A 15,641-nucleotide genomic window follows, 5' to 3' on the forward strand; every position below is an offset into this window, starting at 1 on the left:
TTTTTAAGACAGTCTCAAGTACCCCAGGCTAGTTTTTTTTTTTTTTTTTTTTTTTTTTTTTGGTCTGTCTTTGTGACTGGTTTGTTTTACTTAGCATAGTGTCCTTAAGATTGATCTGTAGTGTTAACCTTTCTTTCCTCTCTCTCTCTTTTTTTTTTTGAGTTGTGATTTCAATGTGTAGTCCTGACTGGCATGGGCCTCACTTTGTAGACCAGACTGGCCTCCGCCTCATGGGGAGGTCTCTCAGCCTCACTATTACTCACATTTTTATTGTGTTTGTTTCAGTCCTTGTTTTCTGAGACAGTCTGCTCTGTAGTAGCCGTGGCTGGCTGGAACTCACTGTGTGGACCATGCTGGCCTTTCGTTTGCACTGCTCTTCCGACCTCTGCCTCCTCACTGCCGGACGGCAGCTGTGCAGTGCTGTACCTAAGTGAACTTAGAGTCCACGGGTTTATCCTCAGCTTGCTTTGGCAGTCCTTAGTTCTGTGAAGAGTACCTGAGTGCGCATTACACACCAAGAGATGCTGGACTCTGAACAAAGAACAGAACAAATCACCAATGGTAGCTTGAGAAGTGGGAAAGTGGGTCTTAGCATCATCCATCCAGTGTAAATTTTAGGTATAGACAAAGGGCATACACAAGGTGTATATGACAGGAAATTTGTCTTTTGTGAGTTTCGTGTATTAAATTTCGTTCATTAAATCCTTACCCATAAAGTCTTCAAAATGGCTATTTTGCCTATTTCCTTTACTGTTTTGTGCCTTTGTTTTAAACCATCCTAGTCTTGTGTGTTAAAGTGTCATAATGGTCAACCTGAACTCAGGTGGCCACACTTGTAGAACTAAAACAGATGTCACACTTTTAGAAAAATCCTCCAGTCAGAAACTGACAAGTTAACCTCACAGTGCCTGGAGTGGGACAGGAAGCTGGAACTGGACATTCCTGACGATGGTAAGAATAAAACATTCTTAGTTTTGTTTCTTCTTGTTGTTGGCATTATATCGTTTTGTGTTTTAGAGAGGTTTTCCTAGCACAGGCTGGCCTAGAGCTCACTCTGTAGTTGACAGTGACCTGAACCCTAGTCATCTTGTCCCGCCTGTCAAGGGCTGGGCTTACAGGTATGCCCAAACACACCTGACAGTAGAAAGGATGATGCCGTGTACTGTTTCTTTTTTTGGAGGAGTAGCAGGGATTGAACCCAGGACCTTTTTGGTGCTAAGAAAGTGCTTGACCAGAGAGCTATATCTAGCCCTTGTTTCTATTAAGATTGTTGCATTCTCTCAAAATTAAAACTCTAGCGTTCAACTTTGTAGTTTCAGTATTGCTCAAAACACCAAGAGTTGTTCAACCTCTAATGTCTCTATGCCAAAGAAGTGTACAGCTTTTGTGTATTTTGTTTTTTAATGTGAACTTGTATATAGTGTTGTTAATTTCATATTCCTTAATTATACAATACTATGTTCTGAATTATAATTATGTATATCAGTACGAAAACAAATTTTGGACAAAGTCCTTAGTCCTATTTTATTTGGAGAAGCTATTTAAAAAGTTACCAGTGTGAGGTCCTGGGATACTTATGTACTTGACCTGTTTGAGGTTGAATTCTCATAAAATACAGGAGAAAGGGAATGGTACTCTTTGTGAAGCCATGTGTGATTGAGGATAAACACCACTAATTGTTACTGGTGTGTGAAGCCAGGAGCTAGGGCTCAGTATCTGTGGCAAAGTTTTTTGGATGGTTATTTTTTGTTTTTCTGTAAGAATTTAATTCTGTAAACTCTAGGGATCGGGGGTTAAGTCTCAGTTGGCTGGCTTGCTATAAAGGTCCATTTTCTTTTCTTAACTTCTTCAGCTAAAGACCTTATTCGCACAACAGTTGGTCAAACAAGACTCCTTATTATGGAAAGATTCAAACAGTTTGAAGGGCTGGTGGATAATTGTGAATATAAACGAGGTGAAAAAGAGACGACCTGTTCCGACCTGGATGGATTTTGGGATATGGTTAATTTTCAGGTATGTGTCAGGTGCTTCCTACATTTGCTTCTAAGGACAGTAAAATGGACAGTAGTGGTTTAGCTACCTAGGATGTGATAAGGGAGCTATCCGGTGCACCGTGTAAGCTGCATTGTCTTTTCCCCATGGTGTCAAATAGTCTGTGACAGGTAATTCTACAGGGGAGGCATGAGCCAGTGCAGTTAGTGAATTCTCTTGTGTGTCGGGCATTGAAGAAATGATAAAAATGAAAAGAGCTGGCCGTAGTGGCCCATGTCTTTAATCCCAGGCAGAGGCTGGTGGATCTGAGGTCAAGGCCAGCCTGGTCTACAGTTCCAGGACAGCCAGAGTACACAGAGAAACCCCGTCTTCAACACGAAACAGACTCGAAGCCGAGTGAATGGTTTCACTAGCAGCTCTCAGGTGGAGGCAGTGGCTGGGAGCCTTTTTGGAGGAAGAACATTTTCTACCTTGCTGAGTTTATTTCAGAAATAAGCTAGTGGGGAGCTGAGGAGATGGGCCAGCAGTTAAGAGCACCTGCTCCTCTTGCATAGGACTACGATTCTGTTCCCAGCACCTACATCAGGCAGCCTGCAAAGACCATGACACTTTATGTAAAGGATTTTCACCTTCTCTATGCACCTGCTGCACCTGCATTGGGGGCTTCCCTCTGCCGGCGAGCACTCGGTCATCAGGGCATCCCTTCTTCCTCATCTCGGGCTTTGAATTTGTAGTGTTTATCCCCCATCCCTCCTCCTCCCCCTAAAAACATTGAGAAAAGCATGAAAATGAACAGCCGAGCTTAAAAAGTTGGAAAAAGACCCGAACAGACGCCACAGCCCAGAATGAAAACAGATGGTGACTGATGAAATGGTGAGCTTGTAACTGTCAGCGTCATATGCCACCAGGCAGTTAGCAGTTAGAGCAACAAGGTGACAGCTAACCAGACGCTTCGAGAACCCTGACGGTGAATGCTGGTGAGCAAGCAGCAGGACACGAGGCAGCAGGAACTCTGTCACTGCTGGTGACAGGGCCAGGTTCCTGGCAAAACTAAATAGACTCTGACGTTGTGGTCCCAAAGTCACCATCCTGAGTGTTTACTCAAGCGATCGACAGAGTGTGTTGGCATGTGATTTGTATGCGGTGCCAAGAGCAACGCTGTTTGTGTTTGCCCACATCTGGGGAAAATGAGATGTCCCTTAATGAGATCAGTGTTTTTAAAGGGATTCTGTTTGTGTTATGAGGAGCAATGGTACCGAGGCCATCTTTTCTGCCACCACAGTGATCCATCGGTCAATCCGGGAGAGTTATGCATATATAACATCCTTTCCATAGGTTATAAGATGTCTAGGCCAAAACTACCAATGAATACTTTTACATAAAAATTCTTGATTTGAACACTGTTTACAGTGACTTAAGCTGAATAACCCCAGCATTTGGGAGGTAGAGTATGTCCTGGACTGTGCAGCGAGATGTGGGTCATCCCACAGTGACTTAAGACCTTGCCACTCCTACACACTCATGCAGTCTCTCTCTTTCTCCCTCCCTCCGTCCGTCCGTCTCTCCCTCCCCCCCTCTCTCTCTCCCTCCCTCACACTCTCTCTCTCTCTCTCTCTCTCTCTCTCTCTCTCTCACACACACACACACACACACACACAGGATTTTATGTGTAATAACTAACCAGTTCTGGGTCACCATTTTCAGTTTATTTAACATAGTCATTTTATAGTCATAAAGTAGCAATTTTAACATAGCATTAATGGGATGAACTTGTGCTTTTATTAACAGGTAGATGATGTAAACCAAAAATTCAACAACCTCATCAAACTTGAGGAAGCTGGATGGAAAAACGATAATAATCCAAGCAAAAAAGTCCTCCGGGTAGGTTTGTGCATTTTCTAACCAAATTTCTAGCATAGATTCTTCTCTGGTTTTTGTTTTTTACAAAAAACATGTATTTATGCGGGTGGGTGGGTGGGTGGGTGGGTGGTGGCCCAGTTGTGCCATGGAGCACATGCGGAGGTCAGAGGACAACTTGGAGTCATTGATTCTTTACTTCTACCATATAAGTTTTGAAAATATTTAGCTTTGGGTTTCTTGTTTCACAAACTAAATTTCATATATTGCTTATTACATTCTGATTGCTTTGGGGGGGGGAGCAAGGATATAATAAACATGAAGTGTAAGATGTGTGTTTCTAAAGAGAGGGAAGGAAGAGATGTGTGATTGAATTGGGGTATCCAGGTGACATGTATGTTTCTAGATAGTGAGTAGATGGGCATGGGTTTGTTCTGAATGCCGCACCTATGTTGACAGGTGTGGTGTGGCACACTTGTAATAGCAGCTCTTGGGAGGCTGAGACAGAATGATTACCATGAGTTCAAGGCCAACATGGGCTCCGTAGCAAGTTTCAGGACAGCCAGGGCTACATAACAAGACTGTGTCTTACAAAACATAACAAACCTCCTACATTTATATATTTCTTTGTAATTGCAATAGCCGTAGGTAATTCATGTTTTATTTATGCTAAATTCCAAGTAGTCCCATCTTAAACTTTATAGCAGTCTATTTAGAGGAGTGCTATATCTAAAATTTATGGTTGGAAAAATGAAAGATTAAATAATTTGCCCAGGGTAGTGCTGGATTTCATTCCAGGCCTTTGTATTCCACAGTTCATGCTCTTACTGAGCAGATCACACCTCTTCACTGTTGACAAGCTTTTTGTGTAATGGACTGTAGAGTAATAAGATCTTATGTATTTCTTCCTCACTATGCTTATAAGGTTTTCTATTCTCCTGTAAAACATGCTTTGTCAGTCTAATAAAAGTCCATTAGGGGGTCAAGAGCACTAGTTCTTTCTTGCACACACACAGGGTAGCTCACAGTGGCCTATGATGCCAGCTCTGGGGGTGGATGCTCTCTTCTGGACTCGGGGACACCTGCACTCATGCACAGTCTCATACAGACACACACATGTACACATTAAGATCTTTTTTAAAGTCTGTTTTTCTTACGCTTCAGATGGACATTTGCCTTATTAAATTGTCAGTTTTCCTTATGATGTTGGAAGAACACTTAGTTTATAAACTCAGGTTGATTCATACTTTATAGTGTGTTATGCAAACAAAGAGGTTCTGAATTCCATCTTAGCAGAGCAAAGTGATAAAGAATTAAAAGAAACCTTATTTTCCCCAATGAAGTCTCACTCCAAGGATCTGAGGGGAATGATTAGGTGGTTGAATAAATATCAAATCCTCTATAAAATAAAGGATGTTATTTATTTAAGGTACTAAGACAATGATAAATGTTTTTGAGATGGGTCTCACTATGTATCTCAGCCTGAACTCAAACATGGAATCCTCCTTCCTCAGCTTCCAGGATAATGGGATTGTTGCAATGCTGCTCCTGACATCCTGTGGGTATTTCTTATTGTTGAGATCTGAAAGTAGTATCAGTGGCTGTATCGTATAAGAGTTGTAATTCTGCCTGTGACCACCAGATGTCTCTCTCCTACTTTGTTTTAGGCTACAGTTTGGTTGGTTGGGGGAGGTTTATGTCTGAGCTATACACCAAGCCCTTAAGGCTACTGTTAATCAAATAAAACTAATCTCTTACCTATACTTTGACACACCCTTAACTCCTATACATTTCCCTCAGTCTATCAGTCTTATTTGTTACTCCCTCTTTAAATGTGTTCGAGATCTAACCTTATTACACTGAAACCAACCAGCTTGCCTGGTCAGACATCTTTACTATGTCTCAGCTCCTCAAGTGCTGTTCCATCTCTCCAGCCACGTGTCCCAAATCTGTACTGCACACAAAAGTTACTGCTCAAGCTCAAATTCTGCACACCGTTATCTCAGAGTATCTTTAGTAAAATCATTTCCGTGAACTGTTTTCCTGTCTCAGAAGAATGGCATCGCCATGCCATCGGGTGTATATCCTCTCAATTTTAGTTACATATTTCTCGTCACTGCTCTACAGGCAGTGGAACTTAGGAGAATGGAGTCCATAAATGAGGTAGATTAAAGTCCCGTGCAATAGCCAACTTTATTCAGAGCCTTTAACACTATTCTCCGAGGATTAAGAAAGGTCACATGAGCCGGGCGGTGGTGGCGCACACCTTTAATCCCAGCGCTCGGGAGGCAGAGCCAGGCGGATCTCTGTGAGTTCGAGGCCAGCCTGGGCTACCAAGTGAGTTCCAGGAAAGGCACAAAGCTACACAGAGAAACCCTGTCTCGGGGAAAAAAAAAAAAAAGGTCACATGAGTAAATTTCATATGAGTTCAAGCTGTATACAATCACAAGGATAAGGGGGCTGGAGAGATGGCTCAGAGGTTAAGAGTACTGACTGTTCTTCCAGAGGTCCTGAGTTTAATTCCCAGCAACCACACGGTGGCTCACAACCATCTGTAATGAGATCTGGTGCCCTTTTCTGGCCTGCAGTCATACACACTGTATACATAATAAATAAATCTAAAAAAAAAAAAAAATCACAAGGATAAGTCACAGGTGGTAAAACATGTTTTTCCAGAGAGGAATATAAAGGATCATTTAAACATTTACTTGAATACAACATCAAGCAATAATTAGAAATCTGAAGTAAACTCACCTCTATCTGCTACACCTTTGAGGAGCACAAAACACATTCCAAGAACAATTCTGTGTTCTGCGGAAACAGGTCACGTGAATGTTTTGGAGTGTTCTTACAAGCATTCAGAATTTTCCTCACTCCATTCCTGGACTGTATTCCAACAGTTTTCTGTAGCACGAATTCTAATTCTAAAAACCCAGAGTCAGATATCAGGGTGAAAGCTGAAAGATGAGAGAAGCAGAGCAGCCAGCCACTAGAAAGACTTCTTACCTCTAGGAAACCTCAGACTGAGGGGGCGGAGCTCCTGTCTCTACTCTGCTTTTCACTTCCTCTCTGCACCCAGCCATATCACTTCCTGTTTCCTCCTCAGTGCTGTTTTCTTCCTGGTTTTTTTTGTTTGTTTGTTTTATTTTTTAGATGAGGGAGCTCTAGACCATCCTGTACCACACAATGAGGTACTTTTCTTTGTTTTGTTTTCCAGACAGGGTTTCTCTGTGTAGTTTTGGTGCCTGTCCTGGAGCTCGCTCTGTAGACCAGGCTGGCCTCGAACTCACAGAGATCTGCCTACCTCTGCCTCCCGAGTGCTGGAACAAAAGGCGTGCGCCTCCACCACCCGGTGCAATAAGGTTCTTTCTATTTATTTATTTATTTATTTATTTATTTATTTATTTATTTATTATGTACCACATCTCATAGATCTTACAGATGGTTGTGAGCCACCATGTGGTTGCTGGGAATTGAACTCAGGACCTCTGGAAGAGCAGCCAGTGCTCTTAACCTCTGAGCCATCTCTCCAGCCCTACAATGAGGTTCTTAACCAAAACAAAAACTGAACTTTTTTTTTTTTTTAAACCAAATGTCTTAGTGAGGAGACACTATAACCAAGGCAAGTCATATAAAGCATTTAGTTGGGGGCCTGCTTACACTCTTAGAAGGTTCGTCCATGGTCATCGTGGAGGAAAACAAATCTGCAAGGTGCTGGAGCAGTAGCTGAGAGCTTTCCATCCAGAGGTAGCAGGAGGAGAGAGAAAGAGGCCCCGTGCAGGCTTAGGAAGCCTCCCAGCCTCCCAGCCTCAGCGACACACCTCCTCCAACAAAGTCACACCTACTTCAACAGGGCCACACCTCCTAATTCTGCCCAGATGGTTCCACTAGCTGGGCACCAACCATTTAAATGCGTGAGCGTTTGGTGGCCATTCTCATTCAAACCGCCACACCACACAGGGTGAAACTTGGTGTGGGGATGCCGGTCTTTAATCTCAACTGGTCCTAAGGTCAGAGTGGGTGTGCATTCAAGACCAGCTGGGACAGCTTAGTGAGACTGTCAGAAAATAAGTTATAAAGGGCTAATGACTTACTTGAGTGGTAGAAAGATTTCCTGCCATGTACCTCAGTACCAAAGGAACAGGAAGAGAATGGTAGTGTTCAAGGTGGTGTATTAGGGTTTCTGTTGCTGTGAAGAGACACCATGACCACGACAACTCTTATAAAGGAAAAACATTTAATTGGGGCTGGCTTACAGTGTCAGAGGTTCAGTCCATTATCGTCATGGTGGGACATGGCGGCGTTCAGGCAGACATGGTGCTGGAGAAGGGGCAGAGTGTCCTACGTCTTGACTTGCAAGCAACAGGAAGTGGTCTGAGTCGCTGGGTGTGGCTTGAGCATGTATGAGACCTCCAAGCCCACCTCCGCAGTGACACACTTCCTCCAAGAAGACCACACCCACTCTAACAGGCCACACCTAATAGTGCCACTCCCTGTGAGCTTATGGGGGCCAGCTGCATCAAACCACAGATGGTAATGTTTGGTCCTCAGTACCAAAGGAACAGGAAAAGCATGGTGATGTCACCTTAAATTACTACTGTTTCTCTCTGCAGAAAAAAATTGTGCCTGCCAGAACGAGCAAGGCAAAACAGGATGACGATGGAAGGATGGCGGCTAGAAATCGTCTCGCTGCCATCAAAAATGCGATGAGAGAGAGACTGAAGCAGGAGGAGCATGCCCCAGCCGCAGCTGTGGAAGCACCAAAGGAAGTCGACAAAATAGTGTTCGATGCCGGGTTTTTCAGGATTGAGAGTCCTGTCAAGTCGTTTGCAGGTTTGTGTTTTTGCAGAGACTTAAGAGAAATATTTGGGCCAAATGGGAGCTTGTGTAAAAGGTGAAACGTAGTTTTCACGTGAAAAGATGAAAGTGCACCGATTTCTAGAAAATAGACTATGTGCGTGCAAATCACCTTTTGAGAGGTGTGATCAGATTGGCTTGTGTGTGATTTATCTTTTAAGATCATGTTTGTGTTTTCCAAAAGATTCCATAGCTGCTACTGCCATGTAATCCCAGTCTGTAGGTTCTGTGACAAGTTAGGTTAGAATTCAGATGCAAAAGAAATTGGACCTGGGCTTTGCTCTTCCCTGAGCAGTCCAGCTGACTGCAGCCTGCCTCTCCCCATGAGAGATGGGGAGGTACCCAAGCTGCCTTGGTAGAAACCTGTACATGGCTGCATTTTGTTTGCTGTTCATTGAGATTCTTGGGATCAAACTCAGCTTTGCATAAGTAAGCTAGGCAAGCACTTGTCCACTGAGTGATAGCCTCCCTTTTTGAAATTCTCTCCTTTGAGACAAGGTCTGGTTATGTTTCCCAGGCTGTCCTTGAACTCATGGAGGCCTGGAACTTGTTCAAATCCTCCTGCCTTTGCCTCTGGGGAGGCTGGGGTGTTGGGCTTGTCCCACCAGGTCCCACTTCATATCACTGAATTCAACTGTTTTTCTGTATGCTACTACCTGCTCACTCCACTTGAGATCGCTTTCTCACCTCCTGCTGGGACTGTCTGGTTCTGGCACCAGCCATCCAAGTGCTGATGGGAAAAAGCTGAGTGTCTCAACAATTCATGTATAAATATTCACTTGTTTCCGTGTAGTAACCTGTTTTTTGGCTATATCTGGTAACTACATCAGGATACAGCCTGTGCCTCAACCTTCCAGGAAATATTCTGCTTTACAAAATAATCAAAGGAACTTATTATAATTAATATTCAAACTGGGGTTTTGTTTTGTTTAGTTTTTCAAGACAGGGTTTCTCTGTGTAGCCTTGGCTGTCCTGGAATTCACTCCAGCCAGGTTGACACTCTTGACTCAAGCATTCATTTGGGTTAGCTAAGGATTCGCTCACTTGCTAATTGCATTATACCTTCTAAAATATTCTCACTGTTGTCTCAATTGTCAGAGCTGCCCCTCTTTTTATTTTTTAAGGTTTAGTGTTTTATGTACATAGATGCTTTGCCTGCATGGTTATCCGCACCGTGTGTGTGCCTGGTGCCTGCAGAAGCCAGAAGAGGGCCTCAGATCCCCAGGGCCTGGAGTTACAGCTGTTGTGAAGCACCAGGAGGTGCCGGGAGTCAAACCTGGTTCCTCTAGGAGAGCAGCTAGTGGGGTTTTTGTTTTTTGTTTTCTTTGGTTTTGGTTTTGGTTTTGGTTTTGGTTTTGGTTTTTCGAGACACGATTTCTCTGTGTAGTTTTGGTGCCTGTCCTGGATCTCGCTCTATAGCCCAGGCTGGCCTTGAACTCACAGAGATCCAACAGGCTCTGTCTCCCCAGTGTTGGGATTAAAGGCGTGCACCACTGCTGCCTGTCAACATCAAACCTTTTAAGAGCAGTTCTGTAACATTGTAGGCATGGATAGCAAAGGGACACGCTGTCTAAGCAATAATTCTTCAAAGGAAGTCCCTGGCACTTGTCCGATGTTGACAAGAGAAGGCCTGGTTAAGATTTGCATTGCCTTGCTGAACAAGAAGTGAATGAAAGGACTTTTGCTATGGAGATTACTTTCTTTTTCTAGCACTTTCTTCTGAACGTCGTTCTCAGAGATTTGGAGCACTTAAGTCTGCCAGCAGAGTCGTTCCTGAGAGTGGGGCAGCAGGGGACCTTCCGAATCAAAGGGTTTCGCTGGAGAATCCTGATCCTCACAGCAGCAAGAGTGAAAGTGTCGCTAAGACATTGTTTCCGGACATCCTCGAAAGCAGGTATCTCTTCACTGCGCATTACAGGGTTAACGGTGCCGGTAGTAACTGTCCTTTCTCAGGGTTAAGCTGGTAAAATGTGACAGACGTTTCACAGATGGATGACCTGTAACACGTAGGCTAGACTTGCTCTTTTCTCACTGAGATTTCAGTCAGAAGCAAGTTTGGTGGTGGTAATCCTGGCCACTCAGGAGACAGGTGGAGTGATGCTTTAACCAGGAGCTTGAGGCCAGCCTAAGACAGAGGCACAGCCTGTCTTAGAAAGCAGAGAGATCAGAGTTGGTCAGTGGTCACGTTTAGATGGGCAGAGTGGATGGCGCAGTACAGGGAGAGGAAAGCAGAGTGCTGTCCTGGTATTTAGCAGAGCTGAGCTCAAGACCCGCCACATGACTGGCCAGCTGTGAAAACTGGGGGCATGTTAGTTAAGTGAGATTCACTCTCCTCATCTCCAGAGCAGGACTGACGACAGTCTGCTGCTTCTGGGGTGCTCGAGAGGCACCTACTGTCACACTGGTCTGTATAGGAAGTAGCCAGTGTGTGCAGACGACCTAGATGTCACTTTAGGTTGTTAACTAGTGCCCGCCCATGCAGCAGCCATGTCAGGTGCCCAGTGAGGAAAGTTAAATGGTATCTTAATGAAATGCCACTTGCAGTTGGTCAAAATGGATCCATAGGAATGTCACCTCTCCACAAATGCATCGAAATAATCTAATAACGGTTCATAAATGCACAGCCCATCTGATGGGGAAAGGGATTTTAAACAAGTAGGAAATAAAATTGTAATCTGATGTCTAAACAAGGTTATTGGGCTTATGAACTAATCTGAACTTTGGAAAGTGTTGAACACTCGTCATTGCAAAAAATATCACTAAGGGGGTGTGGGGAGGCAGGCCGTGCGAGTGAAAGTAGGCGAAGTTCATGAGCGTTCTGAACTATTTGATAAAGTCTTTCTAAATTTCCAGTATACACGAAAGCATTGTTAGCCTTTAGGGCTACAAAAATGCTTTTGGTATTATAAAAATCTGTTTTGTAAACTACCAATTTATTTTCATGTTACTTTGTATAACTTATGATTATTATCTGTGTTAGGAAGATCTGTAATAGCATTTGACTCATAAGTATTTGTCCCCTCGAAATGAGAATCTGGGGCCAGCAAGATGGCTCCGTGGGTAAAGGTGCTTGATTTGCAGGCCGTGGCCTGAGTTGGGTCTGTACAAACGACATAAAGGGGGAAAAGAGAGCTCACTGCTGCCAGTCACTCGGATCTCCCTTGTGCAGTGTGGCCTTCACACACATACAGTTAACTCTTTCAAATGTTCCTTGCAAATGTCTTTCAAGAAGCTATCTTGAAAATAAACAACTTTGCAATAAGTTGTTCTTCAAGATTCATTTTTATTAATCCCAGCACCCGGGAGGCAGAGGCAGGTGACTCCAGGCCAGTCTGGTCTACAGAACAAGTTCCAGGACAGCCAAGGCTACACAGAGAAACCCTGTCTTGAACCACCCCACCCCCCCAAAAAAGATTGATTTTTATTTCTGTGTGTATATGTTACATGTATGCTTCATGTGTGTTTAGATACCTGCAAAGACCGTGTGTGTGTGTGTGTGTGTGTGTGTGTGTGTGTGTGTGTGTGTGTGTGTGTGTGTGTGTCCCACAGAGTGCAGAAGAGAGTTGTAGGTTTCCTGAAGCCTGAGTTACAAGCAATTATAAGCTGACCAACATGGGAAGCAAACTCCCACCCTCTGTAAGAACAACAAACTCCATCTCTCCAGAAGAGACTATTTTTAAAACAAACTTTTAAAAGATGGAAATTAACATTCTGTTTATTCACTTTGAACGTGTGGATTCATGCATTCATGCCATGTCATGGTGTGTGGAGGCCAGAGCACAGCTTTTCAGGGATCAGTTCTCTCCTCCCAACATGTTCTAGGGGTTGAACTCAGGTCATCAGACTTGGTGGCAGGGAACCATCTCGTGGGTCTCCAAAGAGATTATGACAGATAAATATCCTAATTTGTGTTTTATTAACATACAAAAAGATGAGTTTTGTTGTGGCATCCTCAGGTTTTGTTTGTTTTGGTGGTGCTGGGTTTAACACATGGCCTCACACATGCTAGGCAAGTCCTCTGCCAGCCCTATACTTTGTTCTTCTAAATGACATTCTTATGTATGCATATTGTGTCTGAATGTTTGTGGGCCCATGCATACCCAGATCTGGTCTAAACGTCATTATGATTAGAATATATTGAATTATACTAAAGTAATGTAGCCGACTTGAAGACAGCATGGTCCCATTTGTAGTCCCAGCACTTGGGAAGCTGAGGGAGGAACATTGAGAAGCCAGCCTGGGTTACATAGCAAGACTCTTTCATGAAAAACAAAGCAAATCTGACCACACAATAATTGAGTTGCTCTGCTTCAGAGGTCAGCCTCATCTTGACCCTGGTTATGTGGCTCTGGATTTGGCTACGATTCAGCGTTGCAGGGGGAGCCGTATTCGGCTGAGTAATTGGCATAGGAAGAGGACCTGTGAGCCGTCAGGCAATAACTGTAACCAGTCTGTACAGCTGAGGCAGGCTCTTGGGCCAGGCTCTATCTCTGACCTCATTAGGCAAGCTAACACCCTCCATGAAGGTTGGACTCAAAGCACAGGTCGAACGACTGTGATATGCTTGATTATTGGAGTATAATCACTGTCTGTTTCAGGTCCAGCAGAGTGGAAGACACTTCGAGTCCTGGAGAGCAAGATTCAAGTGCCATAGAGCATGTAAGTCTATTGCAAGGTGGCGGTAGGTAGCCAAGGGTGTCATATATTTGTGTCAGACAGGAAGTAACTCAAAGAAAGGAAGAAAAAAATAACAAAACTTGTATTGGAAGTCTACGTGAATCATGCAGTCATCATTCTCATCTGAATAGCCCTTGGGTGGTTTGAAACGCACCTCTCTTGGTATTCCTCAGGCCACATCAAGGTGAATGTAGAACCTGTGAATTAGGGCAAGGGCCAGCAATCTTCGGCCTCTTTTTAAGTGTTTTGAATTACTTTGTGTGTAAATGTTTTGCCTACATATGTGTATCTGTGCCCTGTGTGCATGTAGTGCTGTGGGGTCAGAAATGGGTGTCAAGTCTCCTGCACATGGAATTACAGAAGATTGTGAGCTGCCGTGTGGGTCCTGGGAATCACATTCTCATCCTCTGGAAGAGGTTGCTGACGTGGCTGTGCGCGTCTGTGTGTTATGTGTGTCTTCTTTCACTTTGTAGGCCTGGCAGGCGTGTCCCGGGACCTCTGTGCCAGCATCCTGGGAAGCACTGTAGTCTGCTGCCACCAGGCCCCATTTGCTCTCGTGAATTTACTTTTCTTTCACAAAAAAAGTTTGCCCATCTTTGAGCTGGATGCAGGTGCTTGCTGAGAGCAGCCTGCCTTCATTCCTATCAGTTCTTTGAGATGTGAAACGAGACAGTAGGGTTCAGTGTTCTTTAGACTTTTTATGGTTTTTTGTTGCTGTTTTGACAGGGTTTCTCTGTTCATCAGCCCCGGCTGTTCTGGAGCTCTTTGTGGACCAGGCTGGCCTGGAACTCACAGAGATCCACCTGCCTCTGCCCCCTAAAGTTCGTGGATTAAAGACATGCACCACCTCTGCCCAGCATTCTTTAGACTTTTCAATATGTCAGCCTTCTGTTTTTTTTTTTTTTCTTTCTTACATATCACAGCAGTAAGACTTTTTTATTTGTTCCAGTTATGAATAATTGGAATCTATGGTGCCCATTTTTACCTCTAGGATGTAAATAAGATGAATGTCGCGATGGATTGTTCTCCTGCTGGTGGAGTGGCCGATGACACTAAGCAGACAGAGGCACTTTCCGATGTGGAAGGTGCCGAGCTGCATTCTAAAGTCAGCTCCCAAGATGTGCTGATGAGTAATCCTGAGAAAAACTCCCCCTCACGAAGTGCCTCTTCACAGGAAGAAGTCGAAGTGTCCCAGTCAGGTAAAGTTTTCTCAGATACAGCGAAGCCTGGATAAACAAATTAGACGAAGGTGTGATTGTCATAGAATTCTGAGAAGTAGTTTCTCATGATGTAGGTTAAAATATTAGAGGCTCACTGGAAATATCATGCAAACTAGTTTCAGAATACTTTGTTCTTCAACCAGGTGTGGTGGACCAAAACAGAGGCAGGAGGATTACTACTAGTTCAGGGCCAGCCTGTCCTACACATGGTATTCCAGGCCAGCATGAGCAATACAGTGAAACCCTGTCTCAAAACGACAGAAAGAGTCCGGTGCTTCTGACCCGAGGCTTGAGAGACAGGTGCTGGTCCACACTGGAGATGAGGGGCATTAGTGTGAAACCTGGTTGGGAGTCCACACAGTCAGTAAAATTCCTTCAGTTCCCTTCTTCTGCCCATATCCCCAAAACTGTCTTCAAAATCCTCCATTTTTCCTCCCAAATGCCTGTTTCTATCTTCTTATGTGCTGTGGTTATTCTGTAAAGGGGACTGGGCCTCACATTTGTGTTACAGTATGATGAGGGCCTCGTCTCCTGTTCTGTGATGCTGTTCTCAGGTCTGCTGGAGACCCAAGGGACGGTACAATGTTACAGCTGTGCAGACTTTTCATGTCTTTACCTGGACTTACTTCTTTTGTGTGAGACAGGATCTCACTAGGTGGCCCTGGCTGGCCTGTGACTTGCTGTGTAGACCTGCTGTGCAGGACCTCATATAGATCTATCTGCCCCTGCCTCCTGAGGGCTATGATTAGAGGCATGTGTCACCACCGCCTGGCCACCCCTATACTTAACGTAAGAATTTTACCTAGAAATCTAATTGCATTAAAAAATAGCTGGGCATGGCTTTGTCTTAGCATTTGATTGTAGTTTTCCCTATCTTTTAAAGCTTTGTCCGTTTGTAGAATGTTCTTTAAAATGATTTTCTCTTGTTTTTCAGTACCGTTGCACAGACAGGTCACTTCTGAACTCTACCCTCTCGATCCAGTAAGTTCCCACCTTAATTGGGCAAGTGTCTGTATGTTCTAGATTTTTACAACTGTA

At 44.0% G+C, this 15,641-nt stretch overlaps 1 protein-coding gene across 2 annotated transcripts in view; it reads left to right on the forward strand.

The window, feature by feature from the left end:
- Dlgap5 (DLG associated protein 5) overlaps positions 1–15,641 on the forward strand; it is a 34,163-nt gene that overhangs the window by 16,997 nt on the left and 1,525 nt on the right. For both annotated transcript variants that reach the window (XM_028873518.2, XM_037208595.1), the window contains 8 exons: positions 866–951; positions 1,853–2,013; positions 3,781–3,873; positions 8,463–8,682; positions 10,417–10,600; positions 13,305–13,365; positions 14,375–14,582; positions 15,538–15,584. In XM_028873518.2, coding sequence (XP_028729351.1) covers positions 866–951; positions 1,853–2,013; positions 3,781–3,873; positions 8,463–8,682; positions 10,417–10,600; positions 13,305–13,365; positions 14,375–14,582; positions 15,538–15,584 — 1,060 coding nt within the window. The remainder of the gene's footprint in view (positions 1–865; positions 952–1,852; positions 2,014–3,780; positions 3,874–8,462; positions 8,683–10,416; positions 10,601–13,304; positions 13,366–14,374; positions 14,583–15,537; positions 15,585–15,641) is intronic.

This window comes from Peromyscus leucopus, chromosome 9 (assembly GCF_004664715.2).
Source record: "Peromyscus leucopus breed LL Stock chromosome 9, UCI_PerLeu_2.1, whole genome shotgun sequence".
NCBI lineage: Eukaryota > Metazoa > Chordata > Mammalia > Rodentia > Cricetidae > Peromyscus > Peromyscus leucopus.